This window comes from Anomalospiza imberbis, chromosome Z (assembly GCF_031753505.1).
Source record: "Anomalospiza imberbis isolate Cuckoo-Finch-1a 21T00152 chromosome Z, ASM3175350v1, whole genome shotgun sequence".
NCBI classification, from domain to species: Eukaryota; Metazoa; Chordata; class Aves; order Passeriformes; family Viduidae; genus Anomalospiza; species Anomalospiza imberbis.
The window spans coordinates 2,609,518-2,626,562 of NC_089721.1; the positions used below are offsets into that span (position 1 = coordinate 2,609,518).

At 40.4% G+C, this 17,045-nt stretch overlaps 1 protein-coding gene across 10 annotated transcripts in view; it reads right to left on the reverse strand.

Annotated features, from left to right (window-relative positions):
• Positions 1 to 1,784: 1,784 nt before the first annotated feature.
• SETBP1 (SET binding protein 1) overlaps positions 1,785 to 17,045 on the reverse strand; it is a 265,947-nt gene continuing 250,686 nt past the window's right edge. For all 10 annotated transcript variants that reach the window (XM_068175943.1, XM_068175942.1, XM_068175941.1 and 7 more), the window contains 2 exons: positions 8,504 to 8,671; positions 1,785 to 3,372 (listed from right to left, as the gene is read on the reverse strand). In XM_068175943.1, the coding sequence (XP_068032044.1) occupies positions 2,816 to 3,372; positions 8,504 to 8,671 (725 nt within the window). In that variant the 3' untranslated portion in view covers positions 1,785 to 2,815. The remainder of the gene's footprint in view (positions 3,373 to 8,503; positions 8,672 to 17,045) is intronic.

Consider the following 17,045-nt stretch of genomic DNA (forward strand, 5'->3'; position numbering starts at 1 on the left):
AATTATCCTTCCCTTGGGTAGTTTTATTCCAGTGTGTCCAGAAAGGTCCAGCCCAAATCCAGCCCTTATGGGTACTCTGACCCTCTTGATGCCACAATGGGTGTTCAGTGACAGAATTTGTTGCCTTCAGACCTATTTTTCACTCACTACACACTGAAATATCCCTCAATGCTAGGAAGGACATCACTGGAGATAAAACTAAGGATAAGTTGTTGTCTGGCTTAATTTCAGCTATCTGGAATACCAAATTTATGATTTTTTTCTGTCATTTTAAGTGACTGTCACCTACTTTCAAGTCCAAAGGAGACTGGGAATAAAAGATTTATAAAATAACTAAACCTCAATCCAATGCTTTTTAAGGAAGAAGAGAGGAGTTCAATGAGGTTTAGGGTTTTTTTTTCTGCAGGCCTACAACTTCAGTCAATAACACTGTGCTAATTCAAGAGAGCTGAAAAGCAAAATTGGTTTTAACAGAACGAGCAAACAGCCAATTTATTTCTAAGCTGCATTAATTGGAAAACAAAAAGCACAAATAGGTATGATGAATGATGCAAAACAAATTGGAAACAAAATTCTGCGATCCCTCTTATCAGTTTTAAGGAGTTAGGACCTCAAAATTTGTTCCAGTCTTAAAAAATAAGAAAAAAATACATCCCCTCTTCCAGCTCCCCGACGCAATCCTATCCCCATATGCGTTCAGTTTTAATAAGCTAAGGTGCTATCACAGAAGAAAAATCAGTCTCTAAAAAACAACGAGTTGTATGTTTACAGTGTTCCTCTAACACCATAGTCTTGATATGATTTTTGTAAATAAATAACAGAATAGAAACACAATTTTTTTTTGTGGGGACTTTTTGTTGGGTTTGTTGTTTTGTTTTTTTGGTGGGGTTTTCTTGAGGTTCTTCTTTTTTTTTTTTTTTTGTTTTTAGTGTCGTGCTATATGAAGCTTCCTTGGCAATAAACCAATTCAAGATTTCTCGAAAAAGGGAACAGCATTTGGCTTGTCAACCATTAAGTAATTCCAATCCCCCCCTCCCTTGGTGGAATCTTCACTCCCAGTTCCCATTTTAATATCCATCTTGCCATGCTAGGTGTTAAGTGCACTGCAGGATTTAAAAAGAAAGGAAATAAAGTTGGAAGTACCTAGTTCAAATTTCAACAATTTACTTTCTTTTTTAAAAGCGTTGACACTGCAATGGAACAGCTTTTTGTTCAGTCTTTTTTGTTTTAGTGAAACATTTTAATTGGGCTGTGGATATGGAGCTTGGGTATTTTACCCAAGTTTAATCAATGGCTAATGGACAACTCGAATGAGAAATGTACAATTTGAACTGACCATTTAAAGAGACGATTTGTCACACACAGTTTGCATCCATGCAGACTGAGAGCTTTATAATTACATTATGTACAAAAAAAAAATTATTTTTTAGTTTATTAAGGCAACCACAACTTGGAGAACATGTCCAAAGTGGCATTAATACAATTGCAGTGGTGATACCCTTTGAACATTTTTATTTCTATTTTCAGATAAGAACACTTATTCCTTTTCTTTTTTTTTTCAGAAATAATTGCCAAGAAAGGATCTATTATCCATAGGGCTTGTTCTATAGTTTTTTAAAACAATCTACTTTATCTATTTTCTTTAAAAGATAATATCAAGGCATTGCTACCCAAAGCAAATTATTCATATACTGGTTTTCCCATTAATTTCACTGGGAATTGCAGATGGTAAAAACTTGGTAGATTTAGGTCCTGATTTTTATTCTATTTTTTTTTCTGTCCTATTTTTTTTCTTTTATCTTTTTTATTTTTTTTTGGTGATTTTTTTTCCATGTTTACTATAACTATTCCCCAGAAGTGTCTTGCTGTTCTCTACTCATATGTACCGAGCATCAAAACAACTTGGCTGATGGATGACCCCTTTTTCACATGCCATTGCCAAGTTGCTTCATATAAACGTGCTATTGTAACCGAATATCCGTGTATACCTTATTTTAAATGCTGTGATATTCCATCGTTTCTTGGGATAGCACTCGTAATGAGTGTGCACGCGTGTAAGGCTCTAATTTTCTATTGCCTATATTGCAGCTAGTTGTAACTAGGCAAGTAAATGAGAAAGAAATATATAGTTCTAGCAGGAGCCAGGCATTTTGGCTTATGCTGTCCCAAAGCCTGGTAGGTATATAAAACTGGAAAAAAAAAATCAAATAGGTTATAACCAATATCACAGTTGAGAAAATTACATTATTATTTGTTGTTTTTTTTTCTTCTTTGTTTCTTTCATTGTTTCTTTGTTTCTTTGTTTCTTTGTTTCTTTTTTTTTTTATTTTTCCTTTTTTTTTTTTCTTTTTTACAGTGATTTATACTATGGTAAAGTTACTCTTAATTTCACCTGGCCCACCAAACAGAATCAGAGTCGAGCATGCACCCTTAGTGACAACGTTCAGCTATCTGCGAGGATGACTTCCAGCCTCTGGGTACGGTATGAGAACAGCAATGCTGAGATTCAGATTAGTTTTGGAAACTCGGCAGAGTTCATGCTTTTTCCAACTTTGACACACATCCTCCTCCCCTGTATCCCCCACTTTTCCCGTGCCTTTCCCCCCTCTTTCCTTGGGGGGGTGGCTTGGGTCAAAGCGATGAAGAGGAAAGATGTGCGCCCCAGCTGGCACAGCACTCTGCAATGAGTTCTGGCTGCTGAAGGGACAGGTCAGTCTGGTGCTGCCAAAGGGGTGAGGCGGACTGTGCACCTCCTGTCCCCCAGTCCTGGCGTGCTCCACTGTGGGCACCCAACATCTGACGAGGTGCACTGGCCTTAGGGAAGGCCTTCACTTTCACTCCCTCTGCCTTTCCGGTGCCGCTTCACTTTCACGTCCTCCTCTTCCTCCTGCAGGGACTTGTTTTTCCTTTTTCCAACCCGGGGCGCCCGGGGTAGAGGGAGAGGGAGTGGAGGGGGTGGAGGAGGCAGAGGAGGCGGCAGCGGTGGCGTCTCTCGAGCCATGTGTATGACAGCCTCGATGGTGGCCATGATTGTATCTTGAGTGGCTGCTTGCTCCAATATTAACGGGTTGAGTGTTGGTCTCTGACCTCTTTTGCTCGGAAGGTCAACGCATTTTTCCAGAACGGGCATTTGGTCTCTGGAGTCTTCGTCAAAGGAAAGGGGTTGCTTCCGAGGACGCCCCCTCCTCTTCTTCACGAAGTTATTGCCTGTCTTTGATTGTCTCTGCAGCCGCTTGGCTTTCAGGATCTTGTTCACGTGATCCAGGTTCTTCTTTGTGGACAGGATCTTGGTGTAGTTGCACATCTTGCGCACCTCGCACTGGATTGCTTCAATTTCACGGCGCTTGAACCTTTTCTTCAGTGGTGAGCTGGCTGTTGGGAGACAAGGAGAGAAACGGGTGGGTCAAACAACAGTGATTGGGAACTCTTCTTTTACCCCTTCTAGCATCATGAGGAGTAGATGAAAATACTACTTTCATATCAGTAGTCTTCAGAGATTTCTCTCTGCCTATTCCTTCTTCTAAAGCAACAAAAATTTTGCTACAGCAACATTTTAGCATCAGTTTACTTTATTCTCATTTTTCAACTTTTTATAGGAGAGAAGGAAGCTCAGCATAGCTGTCATATTGGTCCAACTTAACTATTAAACCTTCTGCACCCCAAAGATATAATCCTGATGTCTTCAATTCAGCCTTTAATTCTTGTCATGAATGTCAGTTAGTATGAAAAGTGTTTGTTGCTGAAACTAGTGGGCAGAGACAAGATGTGTGGGTCACTTCATCTGTGGAAAATTCATTACCCCTGCCTGGGTTCCTGTACTATCATCTCTTCAGATACTAGCTGGAACTACTCAGTCATATAATTGACTTTAATGGCCCCCAAAGTAAGCTTACTCCTGGTTCAGATCACTTACTTTAGATCTGAACGAAGTCCAAAGTAGTTACGTTTCTTGCCAAGGTCATGTTGTGAGTCATTGTCAGAGCTGGGAAGAGTACCCAGAATTTCTTGGCTCCTTGTCCTTTGCTTAGGACACGAGACCTTGCTTGTTTTGCCTAAATTGTCTCATTGTCCTTTCCTGAACATGGCATCTGTTCAGAGTTCAGGATTTGCACACAGATTAGAAGTAAGTACCCCTTTGTGAGGGAAGCAGAATGTATTAATTCTGCTATTGCAATAACTGGTGCTCCCTTTCACTCCTAACATATCTGTTCTGTGCTGCTGGGAAAGAAATGATGGAACTCTGAATTTCTTTTTTGGTAAAGAATAAAACATCCCACTAAATTAACCTCAGCCCACATCTACTTGCAAACTTAATTTACACCTGACTGTCAAGCAGTCATTTGGGTTTGAAATCCTTGAAGTTTCCCCAGGCAGGCAAGATTTTGAGAAAGGTTCATTTGGGGGTTATCTCTGCCTTCATGGCTAACAGGCTAATCTTTCAGCAGTAGTTTAAATAGAGTTGCTGTTGTAGCATTTTCTGTAGATAACCAGGAGCTGTCAAGTTGTAGAATCTCCTCTTGCTCTCTATGGGCTGTGACAGATTCAGCATATAAACCTCATTCACTGGCCTCCTCTCTTGGAGAACATAAATTATTGGCTCTTATACCACCATGTTGCTTGGATTCAGTGAAGAGCTTGCATAAACAAACCAAGTTACAATGTAAGAAGTAGGAGTGAGTCATAAACAAAACACAGACATATGCTCTCTTATAAATAAAGACCTGGGATGGCCAACTTCCCAAAGTCTGGTTTTCATTAATTACAAAACAAAATACATTTTCCATATGTAACCCACTCCCCACACCAAAAAGAAAAATAAAACCCATTTGCAGTTTGTGGTTCACAAAGGACAAAAGAAAAGAGGAATGCAGTCATTTTGGTACCAAAGGAAAAGAGAAAGGAAATGAAATATCCAAGTTGCTCAGGAGAACCTAATTAGTTGCACAAAATTCCTCCCAAGTAGGTCACCCCTAAAAACTGTGGATTCAAGATCCCTAAAGGCAAGTGGCAGCAAACTATTTCCCAGAAATTTGATCAAAAAAGGTTAAGTCCCTGTCACAGCAAATGATTAGTCTCATCTGTCCTCACTGGTGATTGACATAAGTACTCCCAATAACTTCAGCCTTAAGCATTCAAATCCTTTGAGTCCCACCCATATCCTGAGAGTAGCTTCAGGTCAGAAGATCTGAAAAATCAAACATTTGGCACACTCTTCAAATTCACTGTCCATCTTTTGCCTTTTATTTCTATTGTCAAGGCACATTTTCAAATCCTATATATATATTTTTTTAAATTCCAATATTTGAGGTGCTTTTTTTTTTTCTGAAAGTGAAGCTGGAATTTTCAGTTGGTGATTAACAATGGAAAATTGAGCAGAAATACAGGAAAGCTTGCAAGGTGTCATGATGATACCAGGAGATTTGGCTTTACTCTCAATTTTCATTGGAAATAAAGTAAGCCAAGGAACTGGGGAAAAAATTGAAATAAAGCATTAGCCAAGTCCTTGCAAAGATGCTATGTCTTTACTGAGATTTATCTGTAGCCAGTTGTTTCTGCAGATTGGTGTGACCACCTGAACGTGGTCAGTGGAGACCTGGTCTGTACAGCTGGTAGAGGACAACCTCAGCTTCTAGACTCTAAAATGTGAACTCAGTGCAATTCAAGATGACCTTGCACACTGTTTTGATGTCCTGATACTGGATAAGAACAACACAGAGCTCCTGTCCATCCTGAAACCCTCTTAGGCACTCAAGATGTCACTCAGGCTGACAGTCCTGAGTGGAGCCTGAGTCTGAAAAGACACTGCCCGGGAGGAGTAAAGGTTGGCACCTGCCTTCTTCCAAACTGCTCAATTCCCCAAAATTAACTGATATGCCGACAATTATGGGTAGGCTTCTGCTCCTGCATGTAAATGGACGCTCTGGACACCACTTTCAGTGTCTTCCTTCATGTTTAGATACTTTTTTTGCCCTCACAACATTTTGCAAGCTCACAATTCTGCTCCTTTTTGTGCTGAAGCACATTTTTACATTTAGAAAAAAAAAAAAAAAACCTTCTGTGCTGCTTTATGCTGGCTTACTGCACTAATTTTTCCTTTGTAAATGCTTTAGGGTGTTTATGGCTTTCTCAGGGAACTTGTTAGAAGCTACTAATAATTCTTTTTCTTCCTAGTAAGCCTCTGAACTTTCAGGCTCTAGAAATCATTTACACAGTCTGCCACTAGTCAGAATGCATGTACTGGATAAGTACATATGCTTTCAGGTCAGGCCTTTAAAATTAGATATGAGGAAACCAAACATTATTTTGATTATTGAATGTCAAGGACATCTGATTCTACATTTGGTGTAGGAAGGCTATGCAGAAATAGTCTGATGGGCCTGCAGGGGGAAGCTTTGATGAGGTGTGCCTATAATAAAATATCAGGGAGATCTGCCAAAGTAAACTAGTATTGAAGTGAGAGTCATTAGGTGTTATCAACTCATCTGGAAGCTCTTGGTGGACAATCTTTGATATAAAATATTTTCCTATATTGGCATGTGATATACTGCTTTGCTGAAAACCAAAGCTAAGTATTAATCTTTTCCATTTTATCCAGACAGACCCTGCCCAACCCTGGACCCAAGCTGGTCTGTGTTGGTCTTAGTGTTTTGAAATTTTTCCTGGTCTGCCTCCACAAAAACAAAATCCAGCCCAAAATGAAGGGAAACTAGAAATTCATGATGCAGCACAAGCTTTTATACTTTTGCTTCATCCTTTCCCCACTCTCCAAACAACCCCACCTATCTGCCCCAAAACAAGCAAGAACCAGTGTTAGCCTTAAACCACAGCTTTACACATTTCAAATAAGGTGCACGGAGGTCTGGTGTTTCTCCCCTCCCCAGGGTCCACAGGTGCAGTGAGGCTCAGTCTCACAAATTAGAAATGGCTGCAGGCCATGCTGGGAAGACATACAGGAATGATATGATGCTTGAAACAGCTTCTGAAGCAAAGACAGGCATTCCTACCAAAAATATATTTTCCAAAGGGAGCTGAGAGGAGGCTGACAGACCCACTCCAGCACAGTGATGATGAACGAGGAGGTGAGACCAGGTAGATCAGACCTTTGGATGTTCTTCATTGGCCCCATAAGTTTATCCAGGATGGCTCTGTTTTGTCTGAAGCTCTAAAATCCTTCTTGCTGCCTGTCATTCTCCATCCCTTCGGAGGTGCCTGAGGCCACTTGCAAGAACATGGCACAGAGGAGGCTGCTCAAAGCTGGGGTCAATTTCTTGGCTAGATTTGAGTGGAGGAATTTTCAAAGAGCTTCCTATTAATTACTGGAAACCCATAGCACTGTCCTGTTTTCTCATTAACACAGTTTCTTTCAGTTTTCAGCTAAATTATTTCAACATCTGGGCTACAGATAAACCAACAATTTAATTAGACTTCTGAAAATGGAAAGAATGAACTATGCAGTCAAGCATAAACTTTCATCTTGAAATGGATCATCAAATATTTGTGTGCTTTCCTCCTCTTCCGCTTTAAAAATCTGTCCTTAGTTTATATATAGGAAAGTGCTAAAGACTAAACAGACAATCCTGATTTTTTTTTTTATATAAAAATTTATCTTTACAGAGGCTAATTTGCAGCATGAAACCCTTGTTTTCATGATTTATTCAGGAAGTGAGAGGGAAATAAAAATAAGTGCATTGAAAAAGCACTTTCAGCTGAATGGTTAAATATGCAATAATTCTGTAAGTCAGTGATACAAATATGTTTTTTGTAAAAGTGGCATCAAAAGTTTGACAAGAATATGAAACTCCTAATCACTGCATGTAGGGAAATGAGCTGCGGGTTCATCATTCCCTGGAAATTAAGACAAAATGCAAGATTAACCTATCTATCCATGCCGAAGAAAAGGCATGATGATGCCTGAATGACTTGGCTCAATTTCCAATAGTATAAAGATATCACCTTTCTGATCTGATTCAAAATAGAAGCAAAAAATATAAGTTGATAGAAAAGCATGCTATTCTGACTTATTTATTCTGGTACTTTAAATCACTGCTCATTGCCCCAGACAATTTTGCATTTGCAAGACAGAATATTATGCTAAAATCACTGAAGTATGCAGTAAGAAATCTCATCTGCTTCTCAGCTATTCACTGTGTTTTCGGTTTGCTCATGCTACAGGGATGGGAGCATTTAAAAGAAATGAAGAATGGGGCTGAGGAAGGAGCCCAGGAGTCTTGCTTCAGAGTGTCTTCCTAGACCCTACAGGCTGGTGCTACTTACATCCTCATTATTGCACAAGTGGTGGTGTGTGGGTAGAATAGATTTGATGTGCCAAGATCTACAATCACGGTAAGAAAGATTGGAGATGATACAGCCTGATTATCACATTTGATATTCACATTTGCAACTACTTCTCCAATCAGGAAGAGAACTGAGTGAACATATTTTGTGGCTCCAGGAGAAAGAAGATGGGGAAGAAACAGAAGAGGTGGAGTGAAAACAGCATTACCTGCTTCAGATGTTGCTGATGATGAAGGTAGGAGAGATAATACTGGACTTGGCATTGCAACACTGTCAACAGCTGCTGGTTTCCTTCTGGTCATCACATTACAGGCAGAACTTTCCATTTTACCATGAAGTGAAGTCTGGTCTGCTTTTAAGTGGGGACCTGCAATTCCTGGGGAAACAAAATTTGGATGAGTATTAGTACTGTAACATGTCTTGGGATATATCTGAAAAAAAGAGAAATCAGTTGCTGTCCTTGCTACATTGATATATTTCCATATTTCCTTGTGGATATATCTGTAATACAGTCTTGATACGGGCAAGGATCATAATTGTTATCAATTTTGATAATTTTGCTGAAGGATGTACCATCACTGGTTTCTATAAAAATGGTAAACCAACAAAATATTCTGCATTAGTAATTTTTCTTCTAAAAAAACACGTACACTCTGATACATTTATAAAGAAAGATATCCTTCATAACTCTATTTAGTGCGAATACCTATGTATCATTTCCTGTGTAGTTCATTCTCCACACATAGTTACATACTTCTCTGCTATAAACACCTGACTTAGTGGGTGTTTCATCTGTGTAAGGAGCAGGCATCAGGAACAACCTCAATAAGCAATTCCCATCCGAAGCACGTTACATTTATTTTTCAGGAATTCCCTTACTAATTAAATTTTCCTTGCAGCTCATCAAAGGGAAGAGAGTTAAAAAAAGAGTTGTTTTTCATATATCTTTCTACCGACAGTTTACAATGCAGAATAAATAAGTGGTAAAATAATGCTAAAGAAGTTAAATATTCCAGAAAAATAAAAGTTAAGTACTTATGGCTGGCAAATTCCTCCACTAACAGTATTTCTCAAACTCTCGTATAGTTTGTAACAATTTTATTTTCTTGTAAATATGTGAAATTTAATCTTCTGGCATGGAAATTTGAAAAATCTTTTCCAGTCTCTGTGATGTTGGGCTTCAACGTGATTAGGGCAGATATTCATTTATCAGAGATAATCCTTCATAAATTCCTTTTTTTTTTTCAGATCTCAACCCACACATGAGCCTCAGATAAAATGCATCAGATTTTGGCAACTAAATTATACAATGATTCAAAAAATCACAAAGCAGCTGAGGTTGAAAAGCTCCTCTTGAGACCACCTTGCCCACTTTACCCTGCTCATCCAGAGAAGGCTGCCCTGGACCTCATCTGGCCAAATGAAAATATATCCAAGGCGGGAGAGTCTACAACCTCTCTCTACATTCCCCCTCAGTAAATCTACAATGTTCATCCCCCTCAGTAAATCTACAATGTTCAGGAATAACTTGTGTTTCAACTTGTGCCCATTTACTCTTGTCCTGTAACTAGATAGCATTGAGAATAATCTGGCTCCATCCTCTCTAATCTTTCCCATCAAATATTTGGATATGTGGAAAAATCCCCCAGAGCCTTCTCCTCTCCAGGCACAGCATCCCATCTCTCTGAGTCTTTCCTCATAAGAGAGATAATATCCCAGATTCTTCATAATCCTTGTGGCCTCTGACTGGACTCTCTCCCATATGTCCATATTTCTCTGGCATATCAGCCACTGCTCTGAGTTCTGAAATTCTCCAGGTTTGTTGAGGGTGTTCTCTACCCCACCACCCTGCTCATTAATTAACACATTAAAAGTTTTAGACCCCATATCATGGGGTGCACCTCTACTGACTGGTCTCTCAGTGGATTTTGTGCTACCCATCACAACCCTCTGGGACTAGCCAGTTTTCGGTATACATTTATTCCGCCTGTGTTTCATCATTTTGTCTATAAGCAGCTGATGGAACTCAGTGACAGAACTCTTGCTAAAGTCAAGATAAGAAACATCAGATTGGTGAGGCATGATTTCCATGTCACAGATCTGTAATAACTACTCCTGGTCATCTTTTCCTCCTTCATATGTTTGGAAATGCTCTTCACAATTATTTACTCCATCAAATTCTAGGGATTGGGGTGAGACTGAACAGCCTTGCTGCCTTCCTTACTTTTTCTTCTTGACCTTCTTGGACTGATATTTCTTCTCTTCTAGTCCTCAGAAACCTCTCCTGATCACCACAACCTTTCAAAAACAGCCTAGAGTAGTCTCACAGTGATATCAGCCAGATCCCTCAGCCCCTTTGGGTACATCCTGCCAAATCCCATGGATTTATGCACGTCCAGTTCATTTAACTGTTCCTAATCAGATCTTCCTCCAAGAGCAGGTTTCTTTCCACACCAGTATTATAGGCCTGGGATTCTCAAAGGCCAATCTTACCAATAGAGATCAAGGCAAAAAGGACTATCAGTCTTCTGCTGATCTTTTTCAGCCAGGGTCCCTGTTTTATTCAGCAAGGGGCCCATATTTTCCATAGGCTATTTTTGGCTGCTTCATCTAGCTGTCAAAAACATTTCTTGTTGATCTTCTGCCCTAGATTCAACTCCAGATGGACTTTGCCTTCCTAAGCCCATCCCTGCGTGCCTGAAGATTGTAGATCTAGTTCTCTGGGTCACCTGCTTCCATGTCTCTATTGCTTCCTTTTTGTACCTGACATTACTCAGGAGCTTTTGGTCAATCATGAAAATCTCCTGACATCTTTGCTGAGTTTGATTTGCCACTCTGATCTGGTTTTGCATGTCTCCACAACATTCCTGATCCAGGCCAGCAGCAAACCTCCTGGTACAGCGGGTCAGGTCAACAGGTGGGGGCCTTTATCCCCTGCAGCACTGAACCCCCTCTGCCATCCCTGGCTGCACCTGGATAGCACCTGGTGGTTCCTCAAAGACTTTCCACAGGTGCTCTGACACAGCCTGGGAAAGCTCCCTAAGATCATCAAGTCCCACTGTTCCCCCACCACTGCCAAGGCCACCACTAACCCATGTTCCCAAGTGCCACATCCACATGGCTTTTAAACCCTTCCAGGGGATGGGAACTCCAGCACTGCTCCTGAGAGCCTGTGTCAGAACTGGACAACCCTTTCTGTGAAGACAGTTTTGTTAATATACAATTTAAACATCCCCTTGCACAGCTTTTCTCTTGTTCTGTCCCTTGTTCCCTGGGAGTAGAGTCAGGCCCCCACCTGGCTGCACCCTCCTGTCAGGGAGTTGTAGAGAGTGAGAAGGTCCCCCCGAGCCTCTTTTACTCCAGGCTGAGCCCCCCCCAGCTCTCTCAGCTGCTCCTGGTTCTCTGGACCCTTTTCCCTTTTGTATCTCTTCACTGTGCTCAGCTTCTGTACACCAACCAAAAATTCCTTATATTTGCTATTTGGAGCTGCTATTTGGAACAGTCCCTATGAACTTAGGTTTCTGGCATGTAAAATTAGAAATATCAGCAGATCTGTGGGTTGTCTCAGAAACTGTGAAAGAGATCCCTATCAGATTCAGGCACAGAAATGCTACAGTGAGAGGAGTCTGAAAGACAGGGATACAAATGTGCCAGTTTGGGATAGGCGTCCTGATGAAACCGTGACCTGATATCAGCTGGTGGATTTAAGGGAGGCAGAAAGGGCAGAAATAGTCGTGAGACAGTGTTACAGGTCACAGCTTTGTGGAGATAAACAGAGCAGTCTCTGCCTATTAAACCACACATCTTTCCAGAGCCTCAAATCTAGTATTAAGCATCTCAAATTGTATCCATTAAACTTCAATCTCTCTCTGCTCGGCTTCTCTAGTGCAAATGAGAACAATAATATACCCCTCATCTCAAGAGCAGTCCTGTGAAAATAAAATTATCAACATTCATGAAACATTCATCTATTCATACCAAGGCTTAGAAATGTGGAATAAATGAGACATGATGTCACGCACTGAATAGCAAGAGGAAAATCCAACTCCCAAATAGCTGTTCATTAGGTGAGTTCTATACATTGAATAAAGCAGTGTCCCATAGAATAAGTGAGATATTTGACTAGGTAATTACCCTTTGGAGCTCTGTGTATGTACACCTGAGGTTTCACCACTACACAGTGCTTGGGTTTGTGCCTTAACAATATTTATTCATGAGTGTAGTGGGTGCACAAGAAATGTGCACATGTGGGTGCATGTATCAATACACACACACATATATGCACGTGCATATGGTACATAATAATGCTAACAACCTCATAAATTCAACATCTGGATCTAATTAAACTGAAGGGCCTATATAAAGAGCAGTATGAAAACATGCAGCTGTAACCTGTTGACCTCTATTGATAAAAAAAGAAAAAAAGTCTGTGAAGCTGTGTTTCAACATATCAAGGGACAATCACTCATTTTTTCAAAGGTAATCCCCCACAAACCACTTATCCTCTCAAATCTCTACCTGCACACAGTGTTTGCATTAGGGACCTTGATTTATGGATCCCCACTCCTTGGATGGAGAGGCCAACTTCCTGTTGCCGTGGTTACTTAGATCTTGGTTCAAGGTTAAACTACTCCCAAATCAAAATCAGTGGCAGGCACAGCATCTAACAGCCAGGTTATTGACTACCCTAGGATGCTTAAAGGTCAAAGACCAAAGTGCTGCTCACTGCCTTTGGGGTGAGTCAATATTTTCAATATTTTTATTCTGTTTCTTCTGAAGAAGTAGTTGCTGCTCAATTACCACCTATCTGGGTTTAGCAAGGTCATACAAATCATTGAGGAAAGTCCTCCCCCTACAGAAGAGAAACAAATGTAATGAATTACTTCAAAGTCTGCATGGCCCAATTGCAGCTCATCACCGGTGAATCATGGGTTCAGACATCTGTCTCTTGTTTTAGGGGCTTGGTTTCTTCAGCCTGTACCCCTCACCTCACTGAAAATCTCCTCTATATTGAGGAAGAAGAGTAATTTATGGATCTGGAGCCGTCAATAAGGGAGAGCCATCAGTTTTCTTTCATGGATACCAGAATGCAAACAGAGATTCAGAGGCATTGCTGGAAACACACAGAGGTGCAGCAATTTGCTGACAAGGTTGTGATGCATGCTGCAGTAGTGGAACGTCTGTCCTTCAGTGGACAGACCTGCTGGTGTAGTATCATCACCTCTCATTGCACTTTTTCCTCTCAACTGGAGTCCTCTGTTCAGAAGGCCTTAGGTAAGAGAAGGCCGTAGTTCAACCCTAGTTGAACTAGTTCAACCCTAGTTCAAGAATCAGGTGAAAATAAATAATTTGCAACACTATCACAGGGATGTAAGAGTTTAAAATTCACGTGCTCATTTGTTGAATCAGTATATTTCATCCTTTGGCACTGCCTCAGAAAGAGAGAAGATTCTGTGGGGGCTGGAGCACTTTTGCCATGGAGACAGGCTGAGAAGAGACGAGAGTTGTTCAGACTGAAGAAGAGAAGGCTCTGGGGAGACCATATAGCCCCTTCCAGTACTTGAAGGGAGCTTCACAAATCTGAAGAGTGACTTTTTTGCACACCCAGATAGTGATAGGACAAAGGGGAACTGATTTAAATTCCAAAAGGGGACTTTTAGATATTACAAAGAAACACTTCTCTGTGATGGTGGGGAAGCCCTGACACAGGGTGCCCAGAGCAGCTGTGGCTGACCCTGGATCCCTGGAAGTGTCCAAGGTCAGGTTGGACAGGGCTTAGAGCAGCCTGGGACAGTGGAAAGTATCTCTGACCATTGCAGGGGGTTGAGACAAGATGGTATTTAAGGTCCCTTCCAATCCAAATCATTCCATGATTCTATGAAGTACACTCGTGGCCTGATTCAGACCTTATTTATCACCTATCTGTTAATCTTTGTGCATTTCCTTTAAATGAGAACCCTTTTCATCCCATGAAAGACCCATACCTTAACTCCCCTGAGTCCTACTGATAGCACAGACATCACCACATGCACATGCAAGGAAACAATGGGCAGCAAAGCAGGAAGGAAATCAATCATTATATGTATATAATGAGAAAGGGCATGGGGAAAGGACAGCTTCAAAAGCAGAGGTGGACATAAAGGAGTTTATCAAGACCATAAAACAGTGATGGTATGATTATAAAGAAATAATCACCGTAATCATAAGTAAAAATGTGATTCAGGAGAAGCATGATTCTCGTTCAGGGCAAACTGGCAGAAAGCTTGTGTAGGAGGGAAGACAATACTGACTTAAAATTGGCCTTTCCTTAAAGATTTATAGCATTTTTCATTAACTGGCTAAGCAACTTATGAGCTCTAACTGGTACTAATACATTAATTTTAAAGACCTGGTAATTATTGTTATTGTTATTAAGTGCTAACTTTTTGAGCAATGTGGTCCAACTGCATTGTGCTGGGCTCTTTTCAAATGGATTAATTTACTTGCCTTGCTTTACTGTTAAATCATGATCACCCTGCTTATTGCATTCATCTGTTTTCTCTCATCGTCTACTTGCACAGAAAGATTCTTGGACAATGTGCACCTTTTCTTCTTTAATCTGTGTACAGAATCTAGCACAACGTGCACCCAGGCTGGAACTCAAAGTGCCAGTCCAAAACAGATAATAAATGTTAATTTGCCATTGGAAAACAGAGAAAATCAGCTGGTAAAAATTGATCTCAGGGAAGCTTTTGCTAGGGAAGATTTGTCTTTAGAGAGTTCATTGGATTGGATTTGTACTCCCCACAGATTTCTGGAAATCCACAGCTATACTTAAATTGTTTATGCATCTGACCATTGTTATTGGAAAACTCTTACAGATGTGTTTTTTTTTCCTCCCAGTGTCTTTGCACAATGAAGCTACGCAATGCAGCTGTACAGGAATGCACGTCCAAACATGCAGTTAGTCAGAGTATTTGCATTTTGATAACTCCTCAGTTTGGAATAAAGAACCAGTAGAAGCCTCATATCTTCTATGAAGAATCTTTTCTTGGTGAAATCTATGGTGAATCTTTTCTTAAAGCTGGTTTTAAATAAATCAGTCAAAAGTTTGGCATTGCATCATATTCCAGAAGGGAGAACTGAATTACTATGTGATAAATGTAGTTAAGAAAAGTAATTATTCTTCTTAAAGTAATATTATTACCTTTCTAACTTATGGAAGTAATTTCCCTGGGTTCTATTTGACGTGTATTACCATTTAAAATAACTGTACTTTCAATGTAAAGCACTACTTTATGACTTTAAGTCCCTTTATCTTCCTCCCTTTTCCACCACCACATTAAAAACTTCAAATTCCACCTTTTCTAAAACGGATTTTCTATTTTGCAGAATGTGTCCCCCTGAATAAAACCAAGTGCCTGTGGAATAATAATACAAAAAAATTACTCCCATTGCCAACAGGCAAAAATTTAAGAGATGAAGTCTGCTTTATTTCATTCTAGCTATTTTCCTCCTTTTTTTTTTTTTTAATCAGAATAGCTTTAGAGAAAGAAAGAGGAAGACTGAGAAAGCTATCATTAGATAGATCTTCTGATCTTTATCTCCAGAAGCACAGTCAGAAGAGCTAATACTATGATGATGGCTTTGAAATCTCTTAGGAATTGAATAAAAAGAAGTGATAGTGATGAACTCCCAGCTAATAAACACAGAGTGCTTATTTCTGCAGAATGATCAATTTCCAGATGTCCTGAGGCTTGTCTGATACAGTTGATTTACTCATTCTCCCTCACTTCACTAATAAAGCTCAAGTCCTACATCAGATTAGAGAAGAGCTGGATTTTTTAAAGAGGCAGGAGGAGGGTTGGCATCATGGCATACAAATGCTGGGAGACACACTAATCTCTTCTGCCTCCTTCTATAACCACCAAGCTGTCTTAAACAGCTGCCTTCCTCTGCTGAAATCATACACTTTATCCACTTTGGGTTAGTACAGTAATGCAGACAATTAATTTGTTATCTTGTTAGTGGAAATTTAATGCAATGATCTAAAAGAATTCTTACATATTGTGATAAACTTTAGTGCCTCCAGGGCACTTCTCCTCCATAGGACTCATTTCACATCCCATCCATTATGTAAATGAGATGTGGAAATAGTTTAGTTCCCCTAATGTATTTGTACACTGATGGATTGCACAAAGTCAGCCCTACTGAAACTAATGAGGTTAAATGCATCTTGCCATTCCTTTCTACTTGGGTGAATCTCTGTGCCTGTGTTCAAGAAATGCAGTGTGAGTCTTCCTCTTCACTTCTTCATGAAGATAATTGTGTTTCCTGACAGGGAGCACAGTGGCAACTGCTGCAATACCTGAAGCCCGGCAATGCATCTCCTGAGCAAGCAGAGAAGCTACTGTGGCTCTCTGCAGATGTGGGATGGTCTGGGGAGGCTTGAGATCCTCTTCCAGTTTGGGGACAAGGGTCCCAGGGTCATGTGGAGCTGCATGCGATGACATACAGTATTTGATGACTACATACTTGTCAGCATTATCAGTGAAAGGATTACACCTTAGGAGAACAGGGGAAGAAAGCATTATTTTTCTGATCATCAGGACGAGTCCCAAGACTCCATTGCTCAGGCATAAAATGTAAGTAAGTATTTCTTCCTAATATCTAAGCTTACCCTGCACTGTCAGTGTGAGGCCATTCCACCCTTGTGTTGTCACTACAGGCCCTTCCAAAATCCTTCTCCAGCTCTCTTAGAGCCTCTTTAG